This window comes from Neovison vison, chromosome 4, assembly GCF_020171115.1.
Source record: "Neovison vison isolate M4711 chromosome 4, ASM_NN_V1, whole genome shotgun sequence".
NCBI classification, from domain to species: Eukaryota; Metazoa; Chordata; class Mammalia; order Carnivora; family Mustelidae; genus Neogale; species Neogale vison.
Genome location: NC_058094.1, coordinates 190,002,402 through 190,027,007, shown reverse-complemented (window position 1 = coordinate 190,027,007; position 24,606 = coordinate 190,002,402). Strand labels below are relative to the sequence as shown.

The 24,606-nt window shown below is 51.3% G+C and overlaps 1 protein-coding gene across 1 annotated transcript in view; it reads right to left on the bottom strand.

Annotated features, from left to right (window-relative positions):
* Positions 1-214: 214 nt before the first annotated feature.
* The window catches only part of EEPD1 (endonuclease/exonuclease/phosphatase family domain containing 1), a 109,730-nt gene continuing 85,338 nt past the window's right edge, over positions 215-24,606 (bottom strand). Inside the window, exons 4-8 of the mRNA XM_044246363.1 lie at positions 13,161-13,271; positions 9,567-9,701; positions 7,091-7,229; positions 2,472-2,666; positions 215-924 (exon numbers count right to left, since the gene is read on the bottom strand). Of these exons, the coding sequence (XP_044102298.1) occupies positions 725-924; positions 2,472-2,666; positions 7,091-7,229; positions 9,567-9,701; positions 13,161-13,271 (780 nt within the window). The 3' untranslated portion in view covers positions 215-724. The remainder of the gene's footprint in view (positions 925-2,471; positions 2,667-7,090; positions 7,230-9,566; positions 9,702-13,160; positions 13,272-24,606) is intronic.

Genomic DNA, 24,606 nt, shown 5'->3' with positions numbered 1-24,606 from the left:
GGGTCAGAAGACAGAGAACAGGCTGAGAGGGAGAAGGTCATAGGAAGATTTTATAGTAAACTCAGGGGGTTGACAGGAGTGTGGGAGGCATCTCTGCAAAGTAGGGGGTGTAAATGAGCAGTTGCCTGGACCACAGCCTCACAGAGGTGCCGGAACTGGGCACAAAACACCCGTAGGCGGGGGGCCCACCCCCGGGACGCTCACTGCAACCAGGAACGTTCATCTCTGTTTATTTTTTCAAAACAAAACTAAAAATCACCACTCAAAATATCTGAGAAGAGTGCTCAGCTCAGTCACAGTTAAAAGCTTTATACAGTCTGCAGCCAGAGCGTCATGGACCAGTTAGTCGTCAGAGACGAGTGCTTCTGGCACGGCTCAGACCCGGCCTAGCAGGCTGAGACCACCCTCTCCAGCCCCATCAGCCCCGTCACGGTTCTGTGCACGCCGCCACCCAGGGGTGGTGGCCGACCGGCCTGCGTCTACAGGAATGGACGACAGCCCCAGATTACAAGACATCTCGGTCCCCCACTGTGCTTCTGATGGGACCTCCCCCATGAGAGGTCCAAGAACGTCCACAGAGAAGGCAGGCAGGTCAAGGTCCAGGGGCTAGTGTTGTCAGGCCCAAGACCATGACACAGTGCTGGCTCCGCGTCTTCACCTGGAAGGGTGGATTCCCCTGCCTGAGGCCCTCCAGACTCAGAGGTGGGGAGACCTCTGGGTGCCGTCATCGCTCATGCTTAACGTTGGCTTCACTTCGCTCCAAGGTGACCCCGTTGCCGTTCCGAGGGCCTTCCCTCTTGTTCCAATCCTTTTCAGCATAAAACTCAGCGAGCACGGGGCAGTGCTCAGAAGCCACTCCGCCCCAGGACCAGTTATCGGGAATCCAAGGGTTCGTGAGGCCTTCTCTCACTACGGCCCAGTGACCTGGAGGGGGAGGGAAGAGAGACCCCGGGATCAGGCCTGGGGTTGGCTGGGGCCACGGACCGGTGGGTGGAGACCTCTGCTGCAGCTGGGAGCCAGGATGCCCTGTCAATACCCCTCAGATTGCCGGTGCAAACAACAGGTTTCGGCCAATGTGATCTGGACAAGCTAGGGCTTACTGTGTAGGCACCGAAGTCCCCCAGAGGCTTGGCCTCCCACTCACTGCCATACCCATCAGCCTATGGTTGACCTCCTCCTCACCATACACCTCTTCTAATCTGAGCAACAAGAATAAATTTCTGACGCAGGGTCAAATGTCTCTCAGAGACGTGATATCTCATTGCGGTTTTGATTTGCATTTCCCTGACGATGAGTGATGTTTGAGTGTCTTCCCATGTACACAGTGACATTTTTTCCAAAGAAGTCCTACAAATTGCCTATTTAGTTCCTTCAACCCTCCCCGCACCTGAGTTTCTAGAATTTCGCAGCAAGGAGACCAATGAAATCATTTCTAACTTCCTTCTGGCCCTGTGTTCTCTTTTGATGAGAGCATGCCCTTCCTGCACCCTGGGCATCCTGAGGCAGCCTGGGGCCAGCCTTTGGCGAGCAGCGCCTTTCCACAAACCGTGTCTCACCGAGTTGGATGATCGCCAATCCTCCTGAGACCCATTCCTTTACCTGCAGACCCGCCCCCAACACAGCCCAACGGGAAACCAGCACCCAGAGAGAGGTGCAAGAAGCTGGTGACGCAGCCTGGACTGGAAATTCTGCTGAGGAGCTCAGTGCTGGCTGCCCACGAGGTACTCCCAGGCCAACTCCAGAACGGGCGCTTTCACAGATTTTAAATGTCTCACTGAAGTAGAATATGGATAACGTGCTGGGACTTAGCAAAGCGGCCAGGCAGGATGGAGAACCACAGCTCCTGTTGTTCATCAAAAGACACTGCCTGTCACTGCCCTGTTTCTGACTAATATTTCCTGGCCCACAGTCAGCTCAGCAGGCTACTGGTTTGGGGATTCCTGGGGCTGCTTTGCTGCGCTGAGATTACCCACCACACCCCAGTCCTCGTGAGGTCCAGGTAAAGCATGTCTCGCGTCCTACCACGATGCTCTGAGACGTCTCCGCTCGTCCTCCACGGCGGCTCGTTGGGGCACCGACAGCGCTTTGGGAAACCATAGGCCACAACATAGAGCTGAATATGAGGAGGCTTGAAGAATGCTTGCTAAATGACCAAGTGTCCTTAAAATTAGAGTAAGGTATGGGCTCCTCTCAGAACTGGTACTCTGCTGGCCTACACCCAGGTTTGCCCCTGCTGAAGATCACTGAAGGCCTTGTCACCATTTTTCATGGCCCCCCTTCACTCCTCAGAGGGCTGTTTGAATGATGGTTACAGAGGAGCCTAAACTATATATAACCCTGTGAATCACCCAAAGAGAACATAGGAGAACTCCTGACCAGAGTCATCAAACCAAAGGATCTGGGACGATCAGCTTGGACAAGTCTCTCTTACATTTCTGAGCAGGAGAAAGACTGAGGGACGTCTGCTTTACCTGTGAAGACCTTCTTTAAGCTTTTACTGATCCAGATGTTGTCTAGAGACTTCGAGCCTTGGGGATTCTTGGTGCTGATGTTGGTGAAGGTGTGGGCAGGGACTAGGTGGTAGAATTTTTCTTTCCTCAAGATATCACAGTCACTGCTCTCAGGACCCTGGCCGAAGTCCCCTAAAACAATCATGTCTTTTTCTCCTGCAGGTGGAAAGAAGGAGAAGCAGGCATTTAAGAGGTGCTGGGAGGTCAAAACAAAACTGATCACAGCCCACAAAGTGGGATCTCGATTCTCTGATTGGACTCCGCGGGGTCAGGAGTGCATCTATCTGGTTCTCATTCTTCCATTTTTTCTAAATACCTTGTGCAACCAACAAAACAAAACAAAACAAACAAACAAAACAAACAAACAAACAAACAAAAACACCAAAAAACGAAAACAAAAACTCCAACATGTTCACAAGACTTTAGAGCAGATTAGTAACACATCTGGAAAAGGGGAGCTGGAGGATGCAGAGATCACCCTGTTCCAGCTCATGTGATCCAAATTTCGAGGTAGAAAAAGCCTGAGGGTCTTGACTGGGTATTTCATAAGAGCTTGACAAACGCTCCTTGGGCACAGTGGGGAAAACCGTGCAAAGATAGAAGATGGTGGCCATCTACATGTCAAGGAGAGAGGCCTCAGGAGAAACCACCCCTGCCCACACCTTGTTCTCAGACTTCCAGCCTCCGGGACTGTGAGGAAATACATTTCTATTGTCTAAGCCACCTAGACTGCTATATTTTGTTATGGTGGCCCTAACCGACGAATACAGGGCCAGAGTGGAAATGTTTTCTCTTTAGAGTATTTTCAACATTTCTACCATTGTTTGATGTACACTAGAGTAAGTGGAATCATCACAAAGTACTTCCTAGATGGAGCAGACATTCCGAGAAGACACTGGACCCCAGCTAGGCTCTTGGATTCCCATTATCTTTGCCTAACCATCACTTCCTGTCTCCAGGTTCCCTCAAGGAAGACACATTATTGTGGGGAGCAGGGTTCCCGTCCTAACTAGCAAGGGAGGCTTTGAGGAAAGCAGTTCATGAATGAGAGCCAAAGGTATCTGAGACACTCAACAAATTTTTTTCTTGAACGCGAATATGTTGCAGCAATCATGGCTAGAGGCAAAGAAATCTGAAGTGAAATAACACAAGCCGCCAGCAGAGGGCACTTGGGCACTGCAGTGGTCACCGCCCCCCCCCCCTAAGGAGGCCAAGGGGAAGGAAGACTCTCCCGCCGCCCCACTGTGTGACGGTACCTCCACGCCACATCTCAACAACCTTGGTGCCCAGAGCAGGGCAAGCTCTTGCTGTCTTGAGAAATCAGGGCCAACATCAACAGGAAAGCAGACCTCAGAACGCCTACCTGACCGGTCAAACCTATCCAAGAGCCCTCACCTGGTGCGGGCCCCTCTCCATAGGTAAGGAGCTAGTCTCTGAGACGCTGAATGGCTCGCTCCAATGCATCAGACCAGCCCTCAAGTCCCCGGCTGTTCACAAAGCGCTAGAACAGCAGAGCCACAGGGACATGGGTGGTCCCCCTCACAAAATCCCCCATGCCTGGAACGGGCCTGCTGCCTGGCAGATGGTCGATAAACACATATGCAATGAACTCGTGAATGAGGCATGAGGAAAACCCCAGAATGCAGATGGACTCTTTGAAAGGAAAGAATGATGCTGTATTTACTAAATGACAAGAAAAACTGAAGGTTAAGAGAACGGAGGCAGAACATTCCATACAATGGGAAGTTTTCATTGGGAGGCACACCTGAAGATGTCTGGACCAAAAAAGGCAATTCTGAAACCAGGCGAGATGCTGGTGTCAAAGGTCAAAAAACCCAGCTCTGTTTAACTTCAAGAATGAAAATAACAGCTGCTTTTCTGAATGGACACATCTGGGTCCCCCACGACTTCTCTGCTTTCCGTTAAATTGGTGGCACTGAGGACATCAACATGGTCCTTGCCTCTGAGAAGAGGAGGCCTGAACCCTCCTAGAACACCATCCGCCTGGGATTCCCCAGGGGTGGGCTCCTTGGTTCTCAGGAGTGAGGGGAGAATGCCTGGGGCCAATTTCCTCAGATAGTGACAGATGTGCAGAATGCCAGGGGCAACAGCAGGAGCTGGTCCCCACTGAGGGATGGTCCAGCCCAGACGCCAGGCATTACCGTGCACTGTGTTTCAGTCTAGCGGAGTTCACAGAGTGAGCCCCTGAAAGAAGAACACGCCGACAGAGGCCTAGCACATATGCTCATGTCAACCCAGACACACATTCCAGACAAAGGCAGAAAGACCCAGCGTTTGCTAATCAAATCGCTTCTGTTTGCTCTGATGCAAGGCTGTGGAATAAAAAGCTTCGTCTTTGTTTTAGCTCCGCTACCTCTGCAAATAATGGATTTGTCCCTGCACCTGGGGCAGGCTGGGGGGCTTCCAGAACCCCTGGGTCTGCTATGTCACCTGTTCACTGGATATCAGTTAGAAACACAAGGGCGCAGGGAACAGGAGTCACCGTCCATACCTGGACAAGCCAAGGTGAGCCAGGCTGTAGGTCAACAGTCCCCTTGGCAATTTGGTACAATGACCTGCTTACTCCTTAAGTGTCAGAAAGAAGCAGTGAGACGTTACCAGAGTAGTTATGAACCAGAATTTCCGCTTTCTACTCCTACATACAGGCTAAGAAGGGCTTGAGATGGAGAATGATAGAAACGTCCACAGATTTTAAAAGCCATCAGGTCATCCTTTTTAATAGGTTAGAAACTAGTTGTGTGTGAACAAGTTCCCACAGGGTTGCTTCTTGGATGGGGTATCTTGGCTTACACTTTTTTTTTTTTTAGCCCCCCAAACTCCTAAGTAGAATGTTGGCCACAGCATATCCTGGTTCAAAATGTAAGTTGTCCATCAATGCTCAGAGCAGCATTCCCCACAACAGCCAAAAGATTGAAGATGCCCAGGGATCCATCAGCCAGCGAGTGGATAAACGAAATTCAGTAAAGACAGACAACAGAATAAATAGTATCCACCTGAAAAAGGAAGGAAACTCTGACACGGACTACACCATGGATGAACGATAAAGACCTAATGTAAGTGAAGCCAGCCAGAAAAGGACAAACACTGCCCAATTCCCAGTTAGCAGAGGTACCTGGTGTAGCCGAATTCAGAGCCAGGAAGAAGGGCGGTCGCCAGGGACTGAGGATGGGGGCAGTGGGGAGTTGGTGCAGAACGGGCAGAGTTTCAGTTTGGAAAGAAGAAAATGTTCTGCAGACGGATGGAAGGCGTGGTTGTAAGACCATGTAAATGAATTTAACACCACGGAACCGTACACTTAAAAATGGTGAAGAAAGTCACTGTCATGTCGGATATACTTTACTACAACCAAGACACCTTTTTAAGATGCAAATTTATAACGTGACCTAATAATTTTTTTTAAAGATTTTCTTTATTGATTTCACAGAGAGAGATCACAAGTAGGCAGAGAGGCAGGCAGAGAGAGGAGGAAGCAGGCTCCCTGCTGAGCAGAGAGCCCGATGTGGGCTTGATCCCAGGAACCTGGGATCATTCCTGGGATCATGACCTGAGCAGAAGGCAGCGGCTTAACCCACTGAGCCACCCAGGTGCCCTGACCTAATTATTTTTATAGCCAGATGCTCATGAATCACCCATGTGAGGGGCTGATCTAGCATGCAATAGGCTTAGAAAACTAGAGAATATCGGCGAGCATGGAAGAGAATTCCAGAACTCCAGCCAGAAACCCTCACCTAGAGAAGGGCAGGGCTCTGAAGAACCCCACCAAGCTGACAACAGCCCAGTCTTCACAGCAGTGTCAACGTTTCCTTCCTGGTAAACCCTGCACACAAGAACTTTCTGTAAGGCTGGGCAAAAGCCTGGACCCAGAGAACCGACTCCCTCCCGAAGCTCTGCTCTTCTCAGTGTTCTGGTATTTTCTGAGTCAGTTCCTGCCTGCTGAGCCCCTACTATGTGCCTGGTTCATCCACAGACAGTCACCGTGCCCACCAGGCATCCCTGGGAGGTGAGCACCGGCCATCCCCTGACCAGACAGGCTTCAAGTGGTGTGGGGGGCTCATCCAGGTCCTACCACTATGAAGGAGCAAAGATGAACAAGCAGATTTCCTGAGAGCACCAGGGCTCCTTCAGGGTCACCTGCACCCCACCAGGAAGAAAAAGCCTACATGTGCTCGTCAGGACTTCCCCGGTCCCCTGTCACCCATGGTCTCTCTCTCACAAGACGAGCACGTGTGAATCTGCAGGTGACACCCCCACAGGGGCAGCTGAACCAGGAGGACTGGTCACGAGGGAAGGTATCCTCCCTTCCCCCCCACCCACAATCTTTCCATCAAAGGGAGGTTAGAAGAGCCCCAAAGCTGATACCATAGGACATGTGTGGTAGACCCGCCGAGACAGAGGTCACCATGCCCAGGGCTGGTGGTCTTCTGTGCCCTCAAGATACACCACTGCCAACAGCTGGGTCAGCCTAAGGGGTGGGAGCGATGCTTGGAAGAGGCCACTCCATGCCTGCCCTTCAGAAGTGGGAGCCGTGGGCCCAGTCACAGAGAAAGAGTGTTTCCTACCTTTCAGGGTTTCCTGCAAGGTCTGCACAAAGCTGGCCAAGCGGTGGCTGTCACTGTGATTCCTGCTCGGATTCTCACTCCCCGGCAGGATCAAGGCTGCCAGGTGAAGGTTCACAAGGGTCAAGTCGTTACTTCCCACCTGAGGCGAGGGGAGACAAAGCAGCAGGCACAGGCTGTTTCCCGAGTTTGTGACTCCCCACTTACCAACAGCTTCTCGCACCATGCCGACAATGGCGAACGCAGCCCAGGCTGGCTTACACCCCAAGGGTTAAGGTGGTTCAGGGTTGGATTTTTTTGTCTGAGGCACCCGGAGGACCGAAACCTATCTTGTTCTGTCAGTCCATCCCCCGCTCACCCCCATATCACATCCCCTACTCCAGCTGAGGGTCTGGAAAACCAGGCACATCTGGAAATGTCAGGTTTGGGTTTTTGTTTTTTTCCTTCTAAGCAATGACGGAGAAGGAGGCAGCGGCAGTTCTAGCAGCTGGTTGTTAACCAAGACTGGGTTCTTACCCTCGAGGACAGGCTGAGGTCCCTCTGCCAGGACCCTCTTCTGGGACCCACTTCCTTCCCCAGCCAGCCCACCCACCTCTCTGCCTTCTTTTCCCTCCAGAGACTGCTCTGCCCTGACGCTCACTTTCACCGGATTTCAGATGAGTCAAATGGGGAAGGCGGCCGAGACTCGGCAGCACAGGCTATGCCCAGTCTGCACCCCCAGGGTGCGTGCCGCGGCGGGCAGGTGCAGGGACATGCCCTCAGAGCCGGTCCTCTGAGTGCGGCGGCATTGCTCAGCTGCTCAGGCTTTGGCAATTCCGCCCTCCCGTTTGTCATGGCAACAAACACTAAACACTGCCGGGGAGGAAGGGGGTGTAGGGGGAGCCCCCGGGAAGTGGAGGCTGCCAGTTTCATCTTACACATGTGACCCTGGTTTGCCCACCCGCCCACCGCCCACCCCCCCACCCCCCGGCCTGGACCGCTCTCAGCAGCGGTGGCTCTGACCACAGAGGAACCACCAGGAGGCCACAGGCTGGGAAATCCAGCCTGGCGGGGGGCTGAAGGCCTGTCTACGCACTTTGAAGGATCTGCGCCAGCAAATGAGGACACGGTAGCATTTTCTCGTTGGCCACTAGAAGCAGCCAGCCTGTGAGAGACACTGGTTGGTCCGGCTGTGGCCTCGTCAGGTCAGAGCAAGCATCACCACACTTTACGTAAATGAGAAACCCAGTGTGGTGTGAGGGGGACCTAAAGATGGTAAGTGGTTGATTTTCCACCTCAGTCTCCTAAGCACAACCTGCAGACGCCCCAGATGTGTGGGCGCACACAGAACCCCAACAACCTTGCAGCCAGGGGCAAGAGCTAGGGCTAGACCCCCACCAGAGCCAATGCAGTGCCCCAAACATGGGCCTCCCCAGCCAGGGGCTGCCAGACACCACGCTGTGGCTAGAGGGAACGTGCAGGCTCCAGAGCCCCTCTGGAGCACACAGAAGGAGGGGGGAGCTCAAACACCCAGCAGTGGCTTGTTAGGCTCTGTGCTGGGGGCCCACTCCCGCCCTGCCCTATGATTTCACTGGACAGTGCCATGGGGCTCAGGTCAGCTGAGTGCAGACCTGCCGGCTGCGGGCCTCTTCTCCCTCCTGAGTGTTTGCTGTTTAGGTATACCCCCCAGGGATGGGGGCGGGGCTGGGTATCAGAGAGAGCCCTCAGATTAGTCTCCCTGCTGCTCCCCCTGTTCTCCCTGACCCCACAGCCCAGAAGCTCCTTTAGAACCCCCTCTGAACCCAGTAACCCCTTGAAGGTGAGCCCCTTCCCCATAGTCAGGAGAATAGTTAGGAGAAGGGGTCCCCAGACAAGGGCTGCTATCCTCTAATCCAGTGATTTCCAAATGTCAGAGGGATGAAAAAGCCCTAAAGTTGTCTTTGCAAAATGGGCCATCCCGGGCCCTAACCCAGAAATTCCATGTGTTTGGGGTGGGGTCCAGGAACCCCTGAATTTTTTTTAAGGATTTTATTTATTTGACAGAGGGATGGACAGAGAGCACAAGTAGGTAGAGCAGCAGACAGAGGGAGAGGGAGAGGGAAAGGCAGGCTCTCTACTGAGCAGGGAGCCTGATGTGGGGCTCAATCCCAGGACCCTGGGATTATGACCTGAGCCCAAAGGCAGCTGCTTAACTGAGCCCCCCAGGTGCCCCAGGAATACCTGATTTTAAGAAAATCTCCCCAGGTGATTCTGATGTGTGTTAGGTTTGGGAGCCAGCCACCTGTTCTCCTTCCTGCCCAAATGCCAGAGTTGTCAGAGTTCCCCAGAATCCTCTTCATTCCTGCCCTGGACAGGTTCATCAGCCAAGGGAACCCCAAAAGTATGTGCTGACCTGACCGTGGGACAGAGTAAATGAGGCTGCTCTGGATCACAGTTTAGAATGGGACCACCCCCCCAACACCATTTTAGAAGTAGACCTTCACAGCAACACAAATGGTACCTTGAACCGTGCAAGGTACGGGCTGGGCCCCAGCGGCTTCCCATGCCCATTACCAGGCGAATTTTCCTGCGAGCTGGCGTCTCTCAACTCCACACCGGCCGTGGTATCCCACAGGAATCCAGAGAACCCGGCCCCCTGCAGGAGAAGAGAAGGCATCACTTAGTTTGGAGACCAGTCTCCTTCCTGGAAAAGCTCAGCCCCAACCTGGGGGGAGAGGCAGGAGAAGCAGGGAGGAGGCAGGGGGACTCTGCACTGGGTCCTGAGATCGTATGTGCAGGGACTGTTTCTGAAACGCAAGCATACGCCAAAAGCCACAGCATGTTCCTTCCTGCCTGCTGCCCCAGATTTCCCATGCTGCCAATTTGTTTTAGGTGTAGCTGGGGCAGGAGAGGGGGGCGGGGGCTCTTATCTTTTGGGGAGTGAAAGGAGGGGAAGCCCTGCCTAAGCAGAGAGTCATCTTCCTAATCATCACAACCCATGAGATGGACACTCATACCCCTCTCCACCAGGTAGGGACTCAGCTGCTCAGAGAGGTTAAGTAACTACCCTAAAATCCCACAGCTGGTAAGCAGCAATGTTGAGAATGAAGCAGAAGACTCCGAAGGCCGGGCTTTGCTTACTGATGAGCTACAGCTTCCCATCACCAGTACCTGGCACCTCCTGGATCCTCCATAAATACCTGCTGGGCGGATGGAGGTCAGCGCTAGCAGTCCCCACGATTCAGAATCTGTCAAGGGCATTCTGCAGGTGGACGGGGCCTGTGAGGGTCAGCGAGGGGGTGGCAGGAATGTCCTGGGGCCTGGTGCTAACCGCCACCCTCTCTGGCTACAGATGGGCCATTGTCAGTCTGTCGGCTTCTTGCCGCTGTCCCTTCTGGAAAGAGGGAAAAGCTTCCTCTCCCCACTCTACCCCAGCAGCTGGAGGATTGGAGATTGGAGATGGGCAGTAGGATTTGTGACATCGCTGGAGGGGCCAGCAACACTTACTGCTGAAGGAGAGGCAGCGACCCTGAACAGCTTACGTGGCCTCTGCTGAGTCCCCGGCACCGCACGGTCCCAGCGCCATGCTTTGCTGGGCTTTGCACCTCCACTAGCCCAACTCGAGGTGAGGAGGGAAAGAATCAATAGGCAACCATGTTCTGTAAACTGTGCACGTTGAGATTTAGAACCGCAGGCCTGCCTGCCCCCTGGAGAGAGCCCTAGTTTAAGAACTGGATGACCCGGATCTCAGGCCCACCTGTGTCACTCTGCCGTGGGGGCACGGAGCCCTCTGTTTTTCTAAATGTGTCTCCTCGGGTATATAGTGACAGAAGTGGGATTTGCCCCTTCTGCTGTGGAGGGTCGTATTCCCATCTACTGATCCCCAAACAAGATAGGACGCAGGTGCTCAGCCCTGCTTCAGACCCTCCTGTGGCTCCCCGTGTGCTCTAGCCCCTGCCCAAGGAACCCGCCAGCCAGGCACCTGCCTGTTCGGTCCGCCCTTCACACCTGCTCACCTGTGTGAGCACCGGGCGTTTCTGGGAGCCTCTCCCGATCCCCTGGACCCAGGCAGCCCCTGGCTTGGGAAGAACTGGCCCAGCCCCTTCCGGGGCAGCTGGAGATCCCGTTAGAACCAGAGTGACAGCTGGGTGTGGGCCTGACCCCACCATGTGGCCACCGGAGGACTTCGGGGTAAATCGTTAGGTCTTACAGAGCTCCGTTTTCTCATCTACGGAGACGCCCCTCTGGCTATAGGGCGAGGACTGGAGACCCGAACAGAGGCGCCTGATGCCATTTTAGGCATTCGGGAAACGGCGTTTGCTGCGGCCACTTGCCCACGGTTGTCCAGGTAGAAGTGGAACGTGTGCGACTTGCAGATACAATTTGTTCAACAGCATTTAAAAACATTTTCGCTTATCTGTCCATATTTGAAAGTCAGGAAATTTCACATTAAAATCTAGATATTTGCATCTTTTGAGAGACTGGGAGATTTGTCCCCACGAGGCCCTCCAGCCTCCATGGCAGCAAGGCCCCGATGAACCAGCAGCACCTCGAGACAGGTGCATGGACTTCTAGCTGGCACAGCCCGGCCAGCCTGCTGCCTCCTGTGGGCCCCGCCAGGCCTGGCCTGTGTTCAGTTAATGGGGCATTTCAATAAATCCTACAGCCACCCAGTGACTGGCTGAAGGAAGGAAAAACTGCTCCCATTTTAGAGATTAAGGAATTGAGGCTGAGAAGTTGCAGTGGCTTGAACATGGGTCTCCCTCCAATTGCACACCACCCTCCAACAGCCTTGCCACCCTGACCTGGAGCAGGGTTTCCCACCTTGTGCCTCCAGCCGGCTGTGAGCTCCTGAGAGGGGCCCCATCAGCTCAGCATGGATTCTCCCCCTGGACTTGCAAGAACTACAAACAGGCAGGCCTGGGTCCCTGGGGCTGTGCTTCTCACTGATGTGTATCTGGCATGTGGCACAGTGCCTGGCACGTGGGAACATTTCTAACAATTTCTCAGTGGATAAATAGAGGGACTAGGAGAGCCTTGTGACCTTACATACATATAACATGCTATTTTTTTCTTAAAAAAAAGGCAAGGTGGAATTATTTCTATATGGACTAAGAATTGACAGCCATCGGCAACAGAGGTAAAGACTAGATACCTCCCAGTTTGGCTTAGTTTCCAGCCTACGGGGAAACAGACACTGGCTGCCAGCTATAGTAACCATTTATAGTCCTAAACATAAAACCCAGAGAAATCAGATTTAGATCACATTTTTAAATAGTAGCTTTAAAAAGAGAGCTTATTGTCCATAAATGAGAGCTTAATGTCCATAAAATACTTTTAATCCAGTATGTATGTGTAATTTAAAAGCCCCATGTCTCAGTGTCACTCACATAAATACAATTCCTGTGTTTATAAACATGTGAGGTATACTAGAGAGAAAAAAATATACGACATGCGCATTTATAGAAAAACTGTGTACTGACAGTTTCTGACTCATGATTAACTATTGGAAGTCTATTTTAAGATCAAAACCCCACTAATATCAGACATTCCAAGTGAGTGAAAACCGGCCGTGAATCTACCTGTACGAGTGACAGGTACCCCTTCCACAATTTACCCACAGCCACAGGGGAAATGCCAGCAAAAGAACATTCAAAATGAGAATCTGCTCAAAATGTCCACAGAACATTTCCACGCGCGCAATTTCTACCACTGAAAGCAAATGCTTTGTGTATGAATTGAGCAAATCTGAAGTTTTCACTCAATGAACAATGGGCTCTCCACAAACTTGGCAGAGGATGGAACTGTGGAGACGGGATTAAGAGGACAAAGGACAGAAATACCCCATTTGCAGCGTTGGCTCCAGACAGGATTTCTCCTCTCCTCCCAACACCCTAAACTCCCATTTCCGTCTGGGCAGCGGTCCATTCCTGATCTAAACGTGAAACAGGAACCAGGGCATTTTGAAATGAATGGCAAAGAGCTAAGAAATGTGCAGAAACACAGAATTGCTTCGAGGATGCTGGCAAAGGAAATTTGCAAATGCCTGTGATTAGGGAAAAAGGAGATTTCAGTAAGATGCAGACAAAATCCAGGTTTTGCAGAGGGAGGGTACCTTCTGGAGCTGAGTGGAGGGCATCTCAGCAACAACGGCCTTCCAGCATCCCCGGGGCCCCTTCCACTTGCGGATGTTGGGCAGGATAGGCTGGTTTAACTCCGCACAGAACTGCAAAGACAGAGCAACAAGTCGGTGTGTGTTCCTGCCCAAAGCTCCTAATAGCTGGTGGCAACAGGAGGGGCCAGAAAGTGCCTGACCCAGACTCATCGGCCTTATTTAGAGATTTTCGGACTTTCTCTGTGTTCTTAGGGATTGTGAAGACCCAGAGGACTCAAAAGCCTCACAAATTAAAAAAGCAAACTATAAAATATACAATTATCACCTGGCGGGCTCTTACTTCACAGAAATCAATGCTTTCTGTAGCATTCTCGCACAAATTGCACAAAACTAGCGGTCAGAATCCTTTTTAACCTTGTAAAACCAGTGGCTTCAAGGTCTTTAAGGGGGAGAGGGGGATGTGAGAGGGGGTCCAGATCGGTATCAAATGGGGAGGGAAGAAGGAAGAGGAATTCAGTGTCTTTTCTCACCGGAGGCCTGCTTAGAGGTGGAAAAACGGACCCCCAGCTTCACCCCAAACTACCATACTGTTCACTTTGACTCTCTTCGGAGAAGGAAGCCTACTACCATGGCTACTGCACCGCACATGTGTTTGCAGAGTCTGCTTCTTTTTGCTTATGCGTGTTCCACCAAAATGGCAGACCTGTGAAGCCACAGGGTCACCAAGGCCGAGGAAAACTGCCCAGGCCAAGTCAATGGGGAGTCAAGAAACAATGAGGAGTTAAGAAGCTATTTCAAAATATGTGGATCCGTTCCTCCAACTCTCGCCTCAAATGCAGCCCACACTTGGGAGGATTGTTCTTTTGAGGGGTCCCCACAATGTGTCAGTTTTTGAGGTGCTCCAACATCTGGCTCTGCCCCTTCCTGGTGACACCGTCTGTCTGTCCCTTTGCTTCTTGCACCTCGGAGCAATGCCAGCCCCCTCTTTCTCTCTCTGCCCAGCCCTCACCACTCTCTCCTCTAGGAGCTGCCCTTAACTAGTCTTACTTAACTCCTCAGCTTTAGCCTAAACCTCCGTCCCCCACATCTGGGTCTGCAGCTCTGATTTCTCTCCTGAGACTTGAAGGGTAGTTTAACAACCCCTTTCACGTTTCCACCTGAAGGTCTCCACGAACCACAAACCCAGAAGGTCACAAAGAGACAAGCCCATCCCCCCTCTCCTGGTCCCATTCCCATCTCAGGTCCTGTCATTTCCATCCCTGCAGCTACTCAGACTCTTCCCTCCCCTCCCGGGTCCCCTCCTCACTGGGCCTGGCCCACCTGTTCTACTGTCACACATGTCCTGAGCTCCCTCTCTCTGTTCTCTAGTCCCACGGCTGTGGCCCGTCTCAGAGCCCCATCTTCTCTCGCCTGGGTCAGCAGCATAGCTGTGAAGGGCTCCTGCCTCCCTCCATCTATCCCTGGGGAAGCTGTGATGGCCATGCTCACATGCTACCCCTCTGGTTCTTCAAGTGTGGCCTGGGGCCCACAAGCTTCAGCCTTACCTGAGAACTTGTTAGAAATCCTCTGGCCCTATCCTAGACCTACAGGATCAGAACGGCGAGTGAGGCCCACCGACCTTTTTTTTTTTTTTTAAAGATTATTTATTTATTTATTTGACAGAGAGAAATCACAAGTAGATGGAGAGGCAGGTAGAGAGAGAGAGGGAAGCAGGCTCCCCGCTGAGCAGAGAGCCCGATGTGGGACTCCATCCCACGACCCCGAGATCATGACCTGAGCCAAAGGCAGTGGCTTAACCCACTGAGCCACCCAGGCGCCCCCTACCGACCTGTTTTAACAAGCCCTCCAGGTGATTCTGATGCCCGCCAAGGTGGGAGAGCCACCGCGGGAGCCACGGCGGCTGCCCTGCCCCAACTTCAGAGGCACCCGCCCCCCGACCCCCACACGCAGTGCAGAGGCGGGGGCAAACAGCTGTCAGCCATCAGTCCTGCAGAAACAGTTCCACCGCACAGCGCTGCGTTCCTGGCCCTTCCTGGGAGGGCCCTCACCTGGTTTATGCCTCAGGCGGGAAAAGGGGGCACCCCTCCCCGGGCAAGGGAGGATGTATGACAGGAGGTCTACTCTAGAGACATGCTGTTCTCGGGGTTCTGTGCCGACAGGTAGGCAATTAATTGTCTGTCTTTTCCTGATCACAGGTAACATAAGAGCAGGGACTGTTCCCAAGCCCCCTTTATCAAGCTCACCTGGCACAGAGCATGGTGCCCAGGGACCCTCTCTGAGAATCTGCTGATGAACCAGGGAACCCCAGGGAGGCCAGCACGCCTCAAACCCGAGTATGACAAACACGTCTCCTTGCAGCTCCTTATCTAAATAATTGCCTCAATTTGAACCTGATTCTGAGTTTGCCTGAGAGGTATTCTCTTTGGGGTTTGGTCATCGGGGCTTTTATCAGGGCTGAGTGGCTGTGGCTGTTCTTAATGGGGCCTTCATCGCAGATGGGTCCCCTTGGCCAGATGGTCCTGGCTGGAAGCCATCCTTGGATGGGAAATGAAGCCCTTTGGAAAATGCAGCCGGAATGTATCGACGGTGACTTCAGGGATCCAGCGAGGAAATGCACTCCATAAAGGGTCTGATTTCCTGCTGGGGAATCATTTGCTTGCTGAGTGATCACCAGAGCCGAATCTGAGAATCATTAAAAAGGAGAGCAGCTCCTAATGCCGGGCTGGTGCTTCGCCCCTCCCCACGCGGGGAGTCCCGCACATCTGGGTGCTCCCTGATCTCCCAGGAAGCAGCTGGGGGGACGGGCTCTATTTTTCAAAAGCCCCATCAGATGATTAGCCAACCAGCCAGATTAGAGAGCCCCAGTCCTTGGGGGACCCCATCACGCTGGAAAGAGCTACATATCTCCCGTTTCCTAACCCTCACAGGACCTTCCCACACCTGAAGACACGAGGAGCTCCAGGTTACACTGCAAACGCCAGCCACCGGCTCTATGTAAACATTTTGCGCTCCGGGCAATGCCCTTCTGATCAGAAAGGTTAGAATGTGAAGACTTAGCACGGTACTCCATGCTTCCCACTCTCCGAGATGATGGCCTTTGGGGCCTCAAGTCTGCTAATCAAAGTGGGATCCTCAGGTTCGACTGGGAACTCATTAAACAGGCAAGTTCTCAGGCCACGCCCCAACCGACTGAATTAGAAACTCTGGGCTGGGGCCAGGTGATCTGCATTTTAACAGACCCTGCAGGGGACTCTGACACAATTTAAAGCTACTGTTCTTGGAAAGACATTCTCCTTTCGTTTTCTACCTAAAAGCCTTTCTTTAGCAGTTAAACTCCTAAGAGATTTAAGGAACCATAATTTCTGAACCTTAAGGGCCACCTCTCCGTCGTACATCTGAAGCCTTGATCTTGATAACCTCTCTCAGCCCACACAGTCAGATGACCCCCCTCTCTGTCCCCTTCTTCAGTAGTTCTTATGTTATCGGACACACTTCATAGTTGAAGGAACCGGGAAAAAGTTGTTGACGGCTGGAAGCCTTCTCTGCCCATCTACATGATCAGTGCCAGGTGAGCTGGAGGAGCCGGAGCCTCTATTCCTAGGGCTACGACAACAGTTGCCAGTTTGTTAACTTTGTCGACGGCACTCCTGGTTTGCAGCAAAACTGAGGAGCACCTTAGAGATTCTTGCTACTCAGAGGAGAAAAAGATTAAAAAAAAAAAAAAAGATTCTTTCGACTCGGAGCGAGGTCCGCGGATGGGCAGCTTTGACCTCAGCTGGGAGTCTGTCAGAAATGCCAAGTCTCAGGCTCACTTCAGACCTCCTGCTCCGAAATAGGCCTTTTCACGGGATCCTGGAGTGATTTACAAGTTCAGCAAATGTGAGAAGCCTGCTCAGAGCCTTCTTGTTTTGTATACCCCAGCCCTATTAGCCCCCACCACCGGCCCCCCTGAGGCCGACAGCCTACCAGTGACTCCCAAGTGAAGGGCAGCACAGAAATGCTAAACTGAAATGTGAGTTTATATTCGAGATTACACAGTGGGTAAGTGTGAGGGGATGGTCCGAACTGAGGTCTGCCTCCTGCTGCCCTACCTCCCGGCTGGACAGGTGAAATAGTGGGGGTAGGACAGATGCCCAGTGGAGGCCGGTCACCTTACCGAAGCCTTACAACCTTTCTCCTAAAAATATCTCAGGAAAACAAAAGCATCCTCTGAGAGCCCTCTATCTGAACTCTGCCTGAAACTGTTTTATGTAGAACAGTTGGTTCTCAAATTTTCTGCTTTGCCCACAGAGCAGAAGGCAGAGATAATACTCTCCTAAGTAAAAGAGGCTCACCAGGCCAGAAAGGGTGGAAATGGGGAGATGTGTATGATGGGGAAGAATTCTCCCAGGTAACTGACCTGCATAACCCGAAACAAGCCCTCTCAAATGTGTTTCTAAAATTCTGGGGCTCAGCCTATCCCCTGCCTCCATCAAAATCACACTGGTTCCTGTTTTTATAAAACCACAGGTTTGTGAACCTCATTCTTTGCCGACTCAGAATCACTGAGGTTAGGGCCAGTCTGGGCAGTTCTCATGAGTTCCCCTGAGCAACTTTAAAGTTCGAGAAGCTCAGGGGCACCTGGGTGGCTCAGCCCTTAAGCATCTGCCTTCGGCTCAGTTCATGATCCCAGGGTCCTGGGATCAACCCTCACACTGGGCTCCCTGCTCAGCTCAGCAAGAAGCCTGCTTCTCCCTCTCCCACTTAACCCTGCTTGTGTTCCCTCTCTCGCTGTCTCTGTCAAATAAATAAATAAAATCTTTTAAAAAAAGTTTCAGAAGCTCAGACAAGGCTCAACAATTGCCGATTTTGAACTCAGCCTTCATATTTTTCATACCTGTGGTCTAGAAAGACGGTTTTGACTCTTCAAAACAAGCATAGCATGTTGGCTGTCCCCGCACACTCGGAAAGCCTCTGACTGTGGCTTTTGTCAGATGATCCTGGGAGATAACATGAAGGGAGCCCACCCGCGGCAAGGTGGCGGAAGGCAAGCAGAAGATACCCGCCCAAAGAATGAATGAATCAAAGGGCTATCTCCCGAGCATCCCAGGGACGGCTTTTCTCTCCCAGGATAAGTCACAAGAATGACCATGGGGTGGACTTGTTTCCTAGCCGCAGACCAGATGGGATGATATCACCATTCTGTAACCCCCGCCCCATAACCAGCAGGTCCAGTCGGCAGTGCACTTGATCATCAACTCCACACCCACCCTATCCTCTGGCTCGGCAACAGGGGGCCTCCACGTCAGACAGATAACGCCAATCTACAAGACGCCCGAGGCACTGGCATTTAGGCAGGTCAAGTCCTAAAAGAAAAGAGTCCTTCAGCCCTGTTTTAGATGTGCCGCGGCTTGGGTCTGCCCTGGACCATCTCCTGCCCGCTCATCTCCACAGTGACAGAAGGGTTCCGAGCCTTGAGACCAACTGTGTTTTGTCTGTAGACCTCCAGACTTCTTTTTTTCTTTCCTTCTATTCCCTCCCCATCCTCACTTATCTGGTCCTGAGTGAGAAACACGAATAGGAAAGGCATTCCAGCGTCACTCGGTGGCCTGTCCAACCACCGCCACGCTCAGGGATCCCTCCATTGTCCCTGTCCGGTTATGTCAGAAGGAAGCCTGGGGTTCTGTGAGCTAGGCATAAAGATGTGTTGCAGTTGGGACCACCCAGTTAGCCCAAGATGAAATATCAGGAGTGCTGGCAGGCATTTCAAAGGCCAGCTCTAAACGGCCACCCTGATCCTGCTTCCGGGATGGTGGGGAAAGGGTGTTTTCACTCAGAGCCCTCTGGGTCAAATTTCCAGATAAGCTTGCTTTGCCTTGAGTTCCTTGTTTTGTTTGCTTTTCAGAGTGTGGAGGTCACTTCTCCTTGACATGATTTTCCCATTTTCCCTGCACTCAGCAGCGGGCCATTGAAAACGCAGCATACGATGGATAAAACAGAACAGGTAATCTCTCCTTTAAAGAGACACATTGCCATCATCAAATACAAATGTCCCTGTTTTAGACTGTGTGAGGTCAAGAGACTGAACTTTCATTTGAATACTATAGAAACTGGAGCAAATGACAGAGACATTTTTGTAAGGTTAATAGTAAACAAGGGCTTATTATTTGCCAGGATCTTCAAGGGTGGAAATGTTAGGGACAATAATAGAAGCCAGTACATCTACCGGTATTGGTGAAGGATCACATTTAAAACCAAGGATTGATAAGGTCATTAAAAAATGTCGGTCTACTCTAAGTGAAAACACCAATGCAAAAGCAAATTACCTATGAATTACCAAACTCTGTTTGGCCTTCTAAGTATAACAAGTCTATTAGAAAGTTTTCCTGGGATACTTAGACCTTAAGATGTTGATGTTTCAAAGGCCTATGGGGGCAGCAGTGTCCTCAGTTCCACCACTTGGTTGAACTAGGAGTAAGTGCCTTCATCGGTCTTCGAGATCTCACTGGCCCCTGGCATGCCTCTCTGCAGAGCAGGGGCTCACACACAGCATGCAACAGGACATAAAGCAAAAGCAAAAAGACTTTAAACCCTCCTTCTGTCTCAGTCTGCCCAGAAGAAAAAAAGTTTGCTCATTGGCTTATTCCACAGAGGACCATTATAGAAGAAAGGACCATTATAGAAGAAAGAAGCCCTGTCTTAGGGCAGTGCAAACACAGGTACATATCCGGGTGGAATGTGGGACAGAGAGCGATGTTGGGGGCGGGGAGGACTCCATGGCACAGAGCCCCTCTCTAAATACAGCTACAACACTGCCTATCATGTCCTTTCCTAGAAGGCCACGAGTCCGCGGAGGGAGAGAAGCAGGTCATTCTCTCTGCTTGTTTCCTCGTACTTTTGCAAGTTTCCTCAGGGCCCCCTTCCTGGGCTGGAAGAAGAAGAGGAACTCTGGGACCCTGGGTCTTGGTCTCCCCACCTATAATGTACTGGGATGAGAGGAGATGACCCAGCCCAAAGACATTTCGGGCTCCAAAACTGTATGATTCTAGAACTCTGGGAGGAAGGTGAGAGAAGAGGGAAGGGGGGAGAGGGGACGGGTGAGGGCAGTGTAATGATGGGAGCGGGAATACAAGATTCTCACAAAGACTAGAACTTTCTCCCTCTTTCTCTGGGATAATCCCTGCATGAAATCCGCGAAGAAGCTGCCTGCATTGACAGGACATCGGGTGAACTTTCCATAGGCTTTCCCTCCGGAACAGGGAGAGTGGATTCCCCTCTTCCCAAAATGGCATCGGCTTCCCTTCACATCCCCTAAGCCCCACTCAAAGACCCCTCACTAAACTGCCCCGAATAAGAGCATAGTTTTAATAGGTAGTAATTCTAATAGGTTAGGTTTGGCTACATCCAACAACAGTAGGAAACACAGGTGGCCAATAATCTACAAGCAGGTCAGCTTCTGAATCCTGTATAAAAAACAGACCCAGAGGGAAGGATTGGGGAGGGCAGAGAACCAACATTTATTAAGTGCCAATTATTTGGCAAGTGCTTTTCACAGATTATCACATTTAATCCTAATGACAACGCTGGGAGGCAGGTAATAATACTCTCATGTGACCCCCGAGGAAAGGCAACGGAAAAGAAACACGGCAAGGTCCCTCACTGCCAGCAAGTGGGCCCAGCGGGGCAAGAACCCAGGCATGGGCAGCTCGAAGGCCGAAAGGCATAGACGAGGAAAAGCTGAGAAAACCCCAATCTGTGGGTGGAGGGGTGAGGGGTGTGTGTGTCCCCCGCACCCCAGGATCTGGCTTCTCCGGGACTAGACCCTGCGCAGTCTCCACAGTGCTGCTGGAGCTCTTGTCACTGCCCCGGGGGGCCCGGGGACGTGGGGACACAGCAGTTCTGGAGAGTTCTGCGTGTCAGACCGCCGCCTTCCTGCTGGTGGGCACCAGGGTCTGGCAAGACTAGCTGGTTCTGTAACTTACCTCAAGCACTCAGGGCTTCGTAAGGCAGCCCCTGCTCTAAAGCTCAGACCCCATCTTCCATCACCCGTGGAGGGCGGCCATGGCCTTACAGCCCCTTCGTCCCCCAGGGGCGGTGCGGCGGGGGAGGGGCGCTTCCACATCAGCTCCAAGAACAGGCGCTTTCCGTGGGGACCCGAGCGGAATTCTGGGTGACTGTTCATCCTTGTTTAAACGTTCTTATCATGCCGAGGAGGATAAAGAGCAAACAAAGAGACGTTTCCTCAGCCTCCACAACCAGCTAATCATTAGCTGCTTTTACAGAGTCAGGTAAAGGGACGCCCACAAGCACTCCTGTCAACAGAACGCTGCGGGTCTGGTAGCCTCTCCTCTGTGCTCCCAAAAGTTACTTATAACTTGTTTCCTGAACAAGAGGTTAAACATATGCATAAGTCGGTGGGGAGGGGGATGCTTTTCAAGTTGAGACATTTTTCTGCAGGGGGAATGGTAAGATGGAGAACGGGGGAGGGGGGAGGATTCCTGGAGGTGGAAGCTGGGTTGGGAAGAGAGGGACCCGCCCTCGCACTGCCCTCCCCGCCGTCCTCATCAGCGCTCACTGCTGCCCTCCAGGGCTGCTTCCAAAGGTTTTTTTTTTTTTTCCTTCTCCAAAGGTCTTTGGATGTGAAGACTGTGATAGTTTTGTGGTGGGGTTTTTTTTCTCTTCTCTAAATCGAGGCTCATGTCAGGATATAAAGGAACACAAGCTCATTAAAGGAGCACTTGTAAAGCAGAGAACCACAGAAGGCCACCATGCGACGGTGAGCACCGCTAACCTTTTGTGGATTTCCTTGCAGGCTGTTTCCTATGGATTTCGTCAATATATCTGTCTATTCCTACAGACACATGCGGCTCTGTGTTCTGTTCTTCCCACTTACTGTGGGAAGCTATATACTGTGCCATGCTATTAGAAACCTTTCTAAATCCACTCCATGGGACGTCTCACATGCTATTATACATGTGATGTGGCGTGCCATCCTACGGTGCTGGAGGTTTCTTTGGTTGGAAGAAATTTCAGCTCTTTTGAGGCTCATTTTGTTTCACTATAAACATCCTAAACCACCTAACGAGGTAGCCGTAAGACCAGTTCTACCCTCACCTGCTCAAAGTGATTTCATCCACAAGTTTAAATAAAAATCCTCAGTAAGTTAGTGTTTACAATGATAACCTCTTCAGCTCTGAAAATAAATCAGGAGGTCTTTGCTTATTTAAATATACATACTGGTGATAAATAGACGGCAGCACAGGGCCTAGAGTGTGAATGACCACAGACATTAAGCTTAAGCCCCAGGAATGTACAATCAGAGAGGAAGTAACACTTGCTTTTTTTAACTCCTTGATATAAGAGATAGGAATCTTCAAAAATAGTTCAGTTTCTTTCACCTACAGATAAATAAATTTCACCTTTATTTTTTCCCTCTAGCTTTGTTGTTTGTTTGTTTTTAAAGATTTTATTTATTTATTTGACAGACAGAGATCACAAGTAAGCAGAGAGGCAGGCAGAGAGAGAGAGAGAGAGAGAGGAGGAAGCAGGCTCCCTGCAGAGCACAGAGCCCAATGTGGGGCTCGATCCCAGGACCCTGGGATCATGACCTGAGCCAAAGGCAGAGGCTTTAACCCACTGAGCCAACTAGGCACCCCTGTTTTGTTTTGTTTTAAGATTTTATTTATTTATTTGACACAGAGAGAGATCACAAGTAGGCAGAGAGGCAGGGTGAAGCAGGCTCCCTACCGAGCAGAGAGCCCAATGCGGGGCTCGATCCCAAGACCCTCAGATCATGACCACCAAGCCAAAGGCAGAGGCTTTAACCCACTGAGCCATCCAGGTGCCCCTAGCTTTGTTTTTTTAATAAAATGTCTCTTTAGAGAATTTGTCCTGCTGTCCCTCTATCTGTGAGGACCCTCAGGTGTCCTGCCAGGCCACAATGCAATGGAATGTCTACCCCACTCTGGTGCCTTAAAGCTGTAATTTAAGTGCGGTCATGTTTAAGGATGAGACAGAGTTAATTGGGCAAAGAAGAGAGGAGAGCAACCCGGGCAGTGGAACAGCATATGCAAAGGGCCTGAGGTGGGACAGACATGGAGGATTTGTAGGACAGAAAGGTCACTGTGGCTACAGCACGGATGGTGAGGTGCAGAATGGCGAAATGAGCTTAAAGGAATGTCTGAGGCCTGGCTTGCAGAACCCTACCTGACCTGCAAGGACTCTGTTCCTTAAGAGCAATCCTAAAATCGATGAAGGGCATGAATAACAGATCTGCATTTTTAAAAGGCCTTTGAGCTGCAGTGTAGAATGCAGGCTGGAGAAGGGCCAGATCAGTTAGGTAGTGCAGTAAGATATGAGGGTGGTTGACTAAAGGGAGAGCAGTGGACAAGTTTGGGAGATAATCATGAAACAAGCATAACCTGGCTCCCAAGAAATGAAAACAGGTACTCAAACCAGTACTAGGATGGGAATGTTCACAGCAGCACCCTTCACAACAGCCCAAAGATAAAAAGCACCCACATGTCCATCAAGCAATGAATGATACACCAAGTGTGCTACATCCACAGAATGCAATGGTAGTGACCCCCAACTAGGCATGACATTTAATGCCTGTCTGCCAGGGCTCAACCTCAAAAATATTATACTGAGTGAAAAGGCCAGACACAAAGGTCCTCATGTTGTATGATTCCATTTATATGCAATGCCCAGAATAGGCAAATCCACAGAGACAGAAAGCAGACTGGCAGTTGCCAGGGGCCAGGGGAAGGGAGAGGGAGGAGTGACTCGTAATGGGGTACTGGGTTTCTTTTTTGAAGATCAAAATGTCTTGGAACAAGACAGAGTTGATGGCTGCCTGACACTGTGGACATGCTAAATGCCACCAGAGGACATGCTTCCTAGTGAGTTCTGAACTGGTTAATTCTTTGGGATATGAATTTTACGTAGATAATAATGACAGTGCCTTGGACAATGGATTGGGTGTTGAAAGTAAAGCAGAGGAACCACTCTGTTCAAACACAAACACCAAGCACGAACCAGGGTGAGGACCGTCCCAGAGCCCTTTGCCTGGCAGGGAACAGGGCTCAGTGCCAGCCCTGGGGAGGCCACCTTGCAATGGGGGTGACTCCAGGGTTCTTGGCACATTACGGGGCACCTAGAAGAGGAGCATAGCACCCAGTAACTCATGGAATAGAGGCTCTCCGAAGCTCAAAAAAGACAGTTTTAGGGCAAATAAAATAAATACTTTGTCCCAAATTAGGCATTAAACATGTGAGTAATGATTGAAACTAATTATTCCAAGTGGAAGCCGGTCTGAAAATAGCAATGAGTTTTGGAGGATTTTGTGGCTATTTTAGGAGAGCGTAGGAAAGCCTAGGGGCAGAGTGAAGCACCCCACGTTGGAGCAGAGACACTGGGATGGTCACACCATGGTTTGCTCTGAAGATGCCACTTCACAGATCCTAAT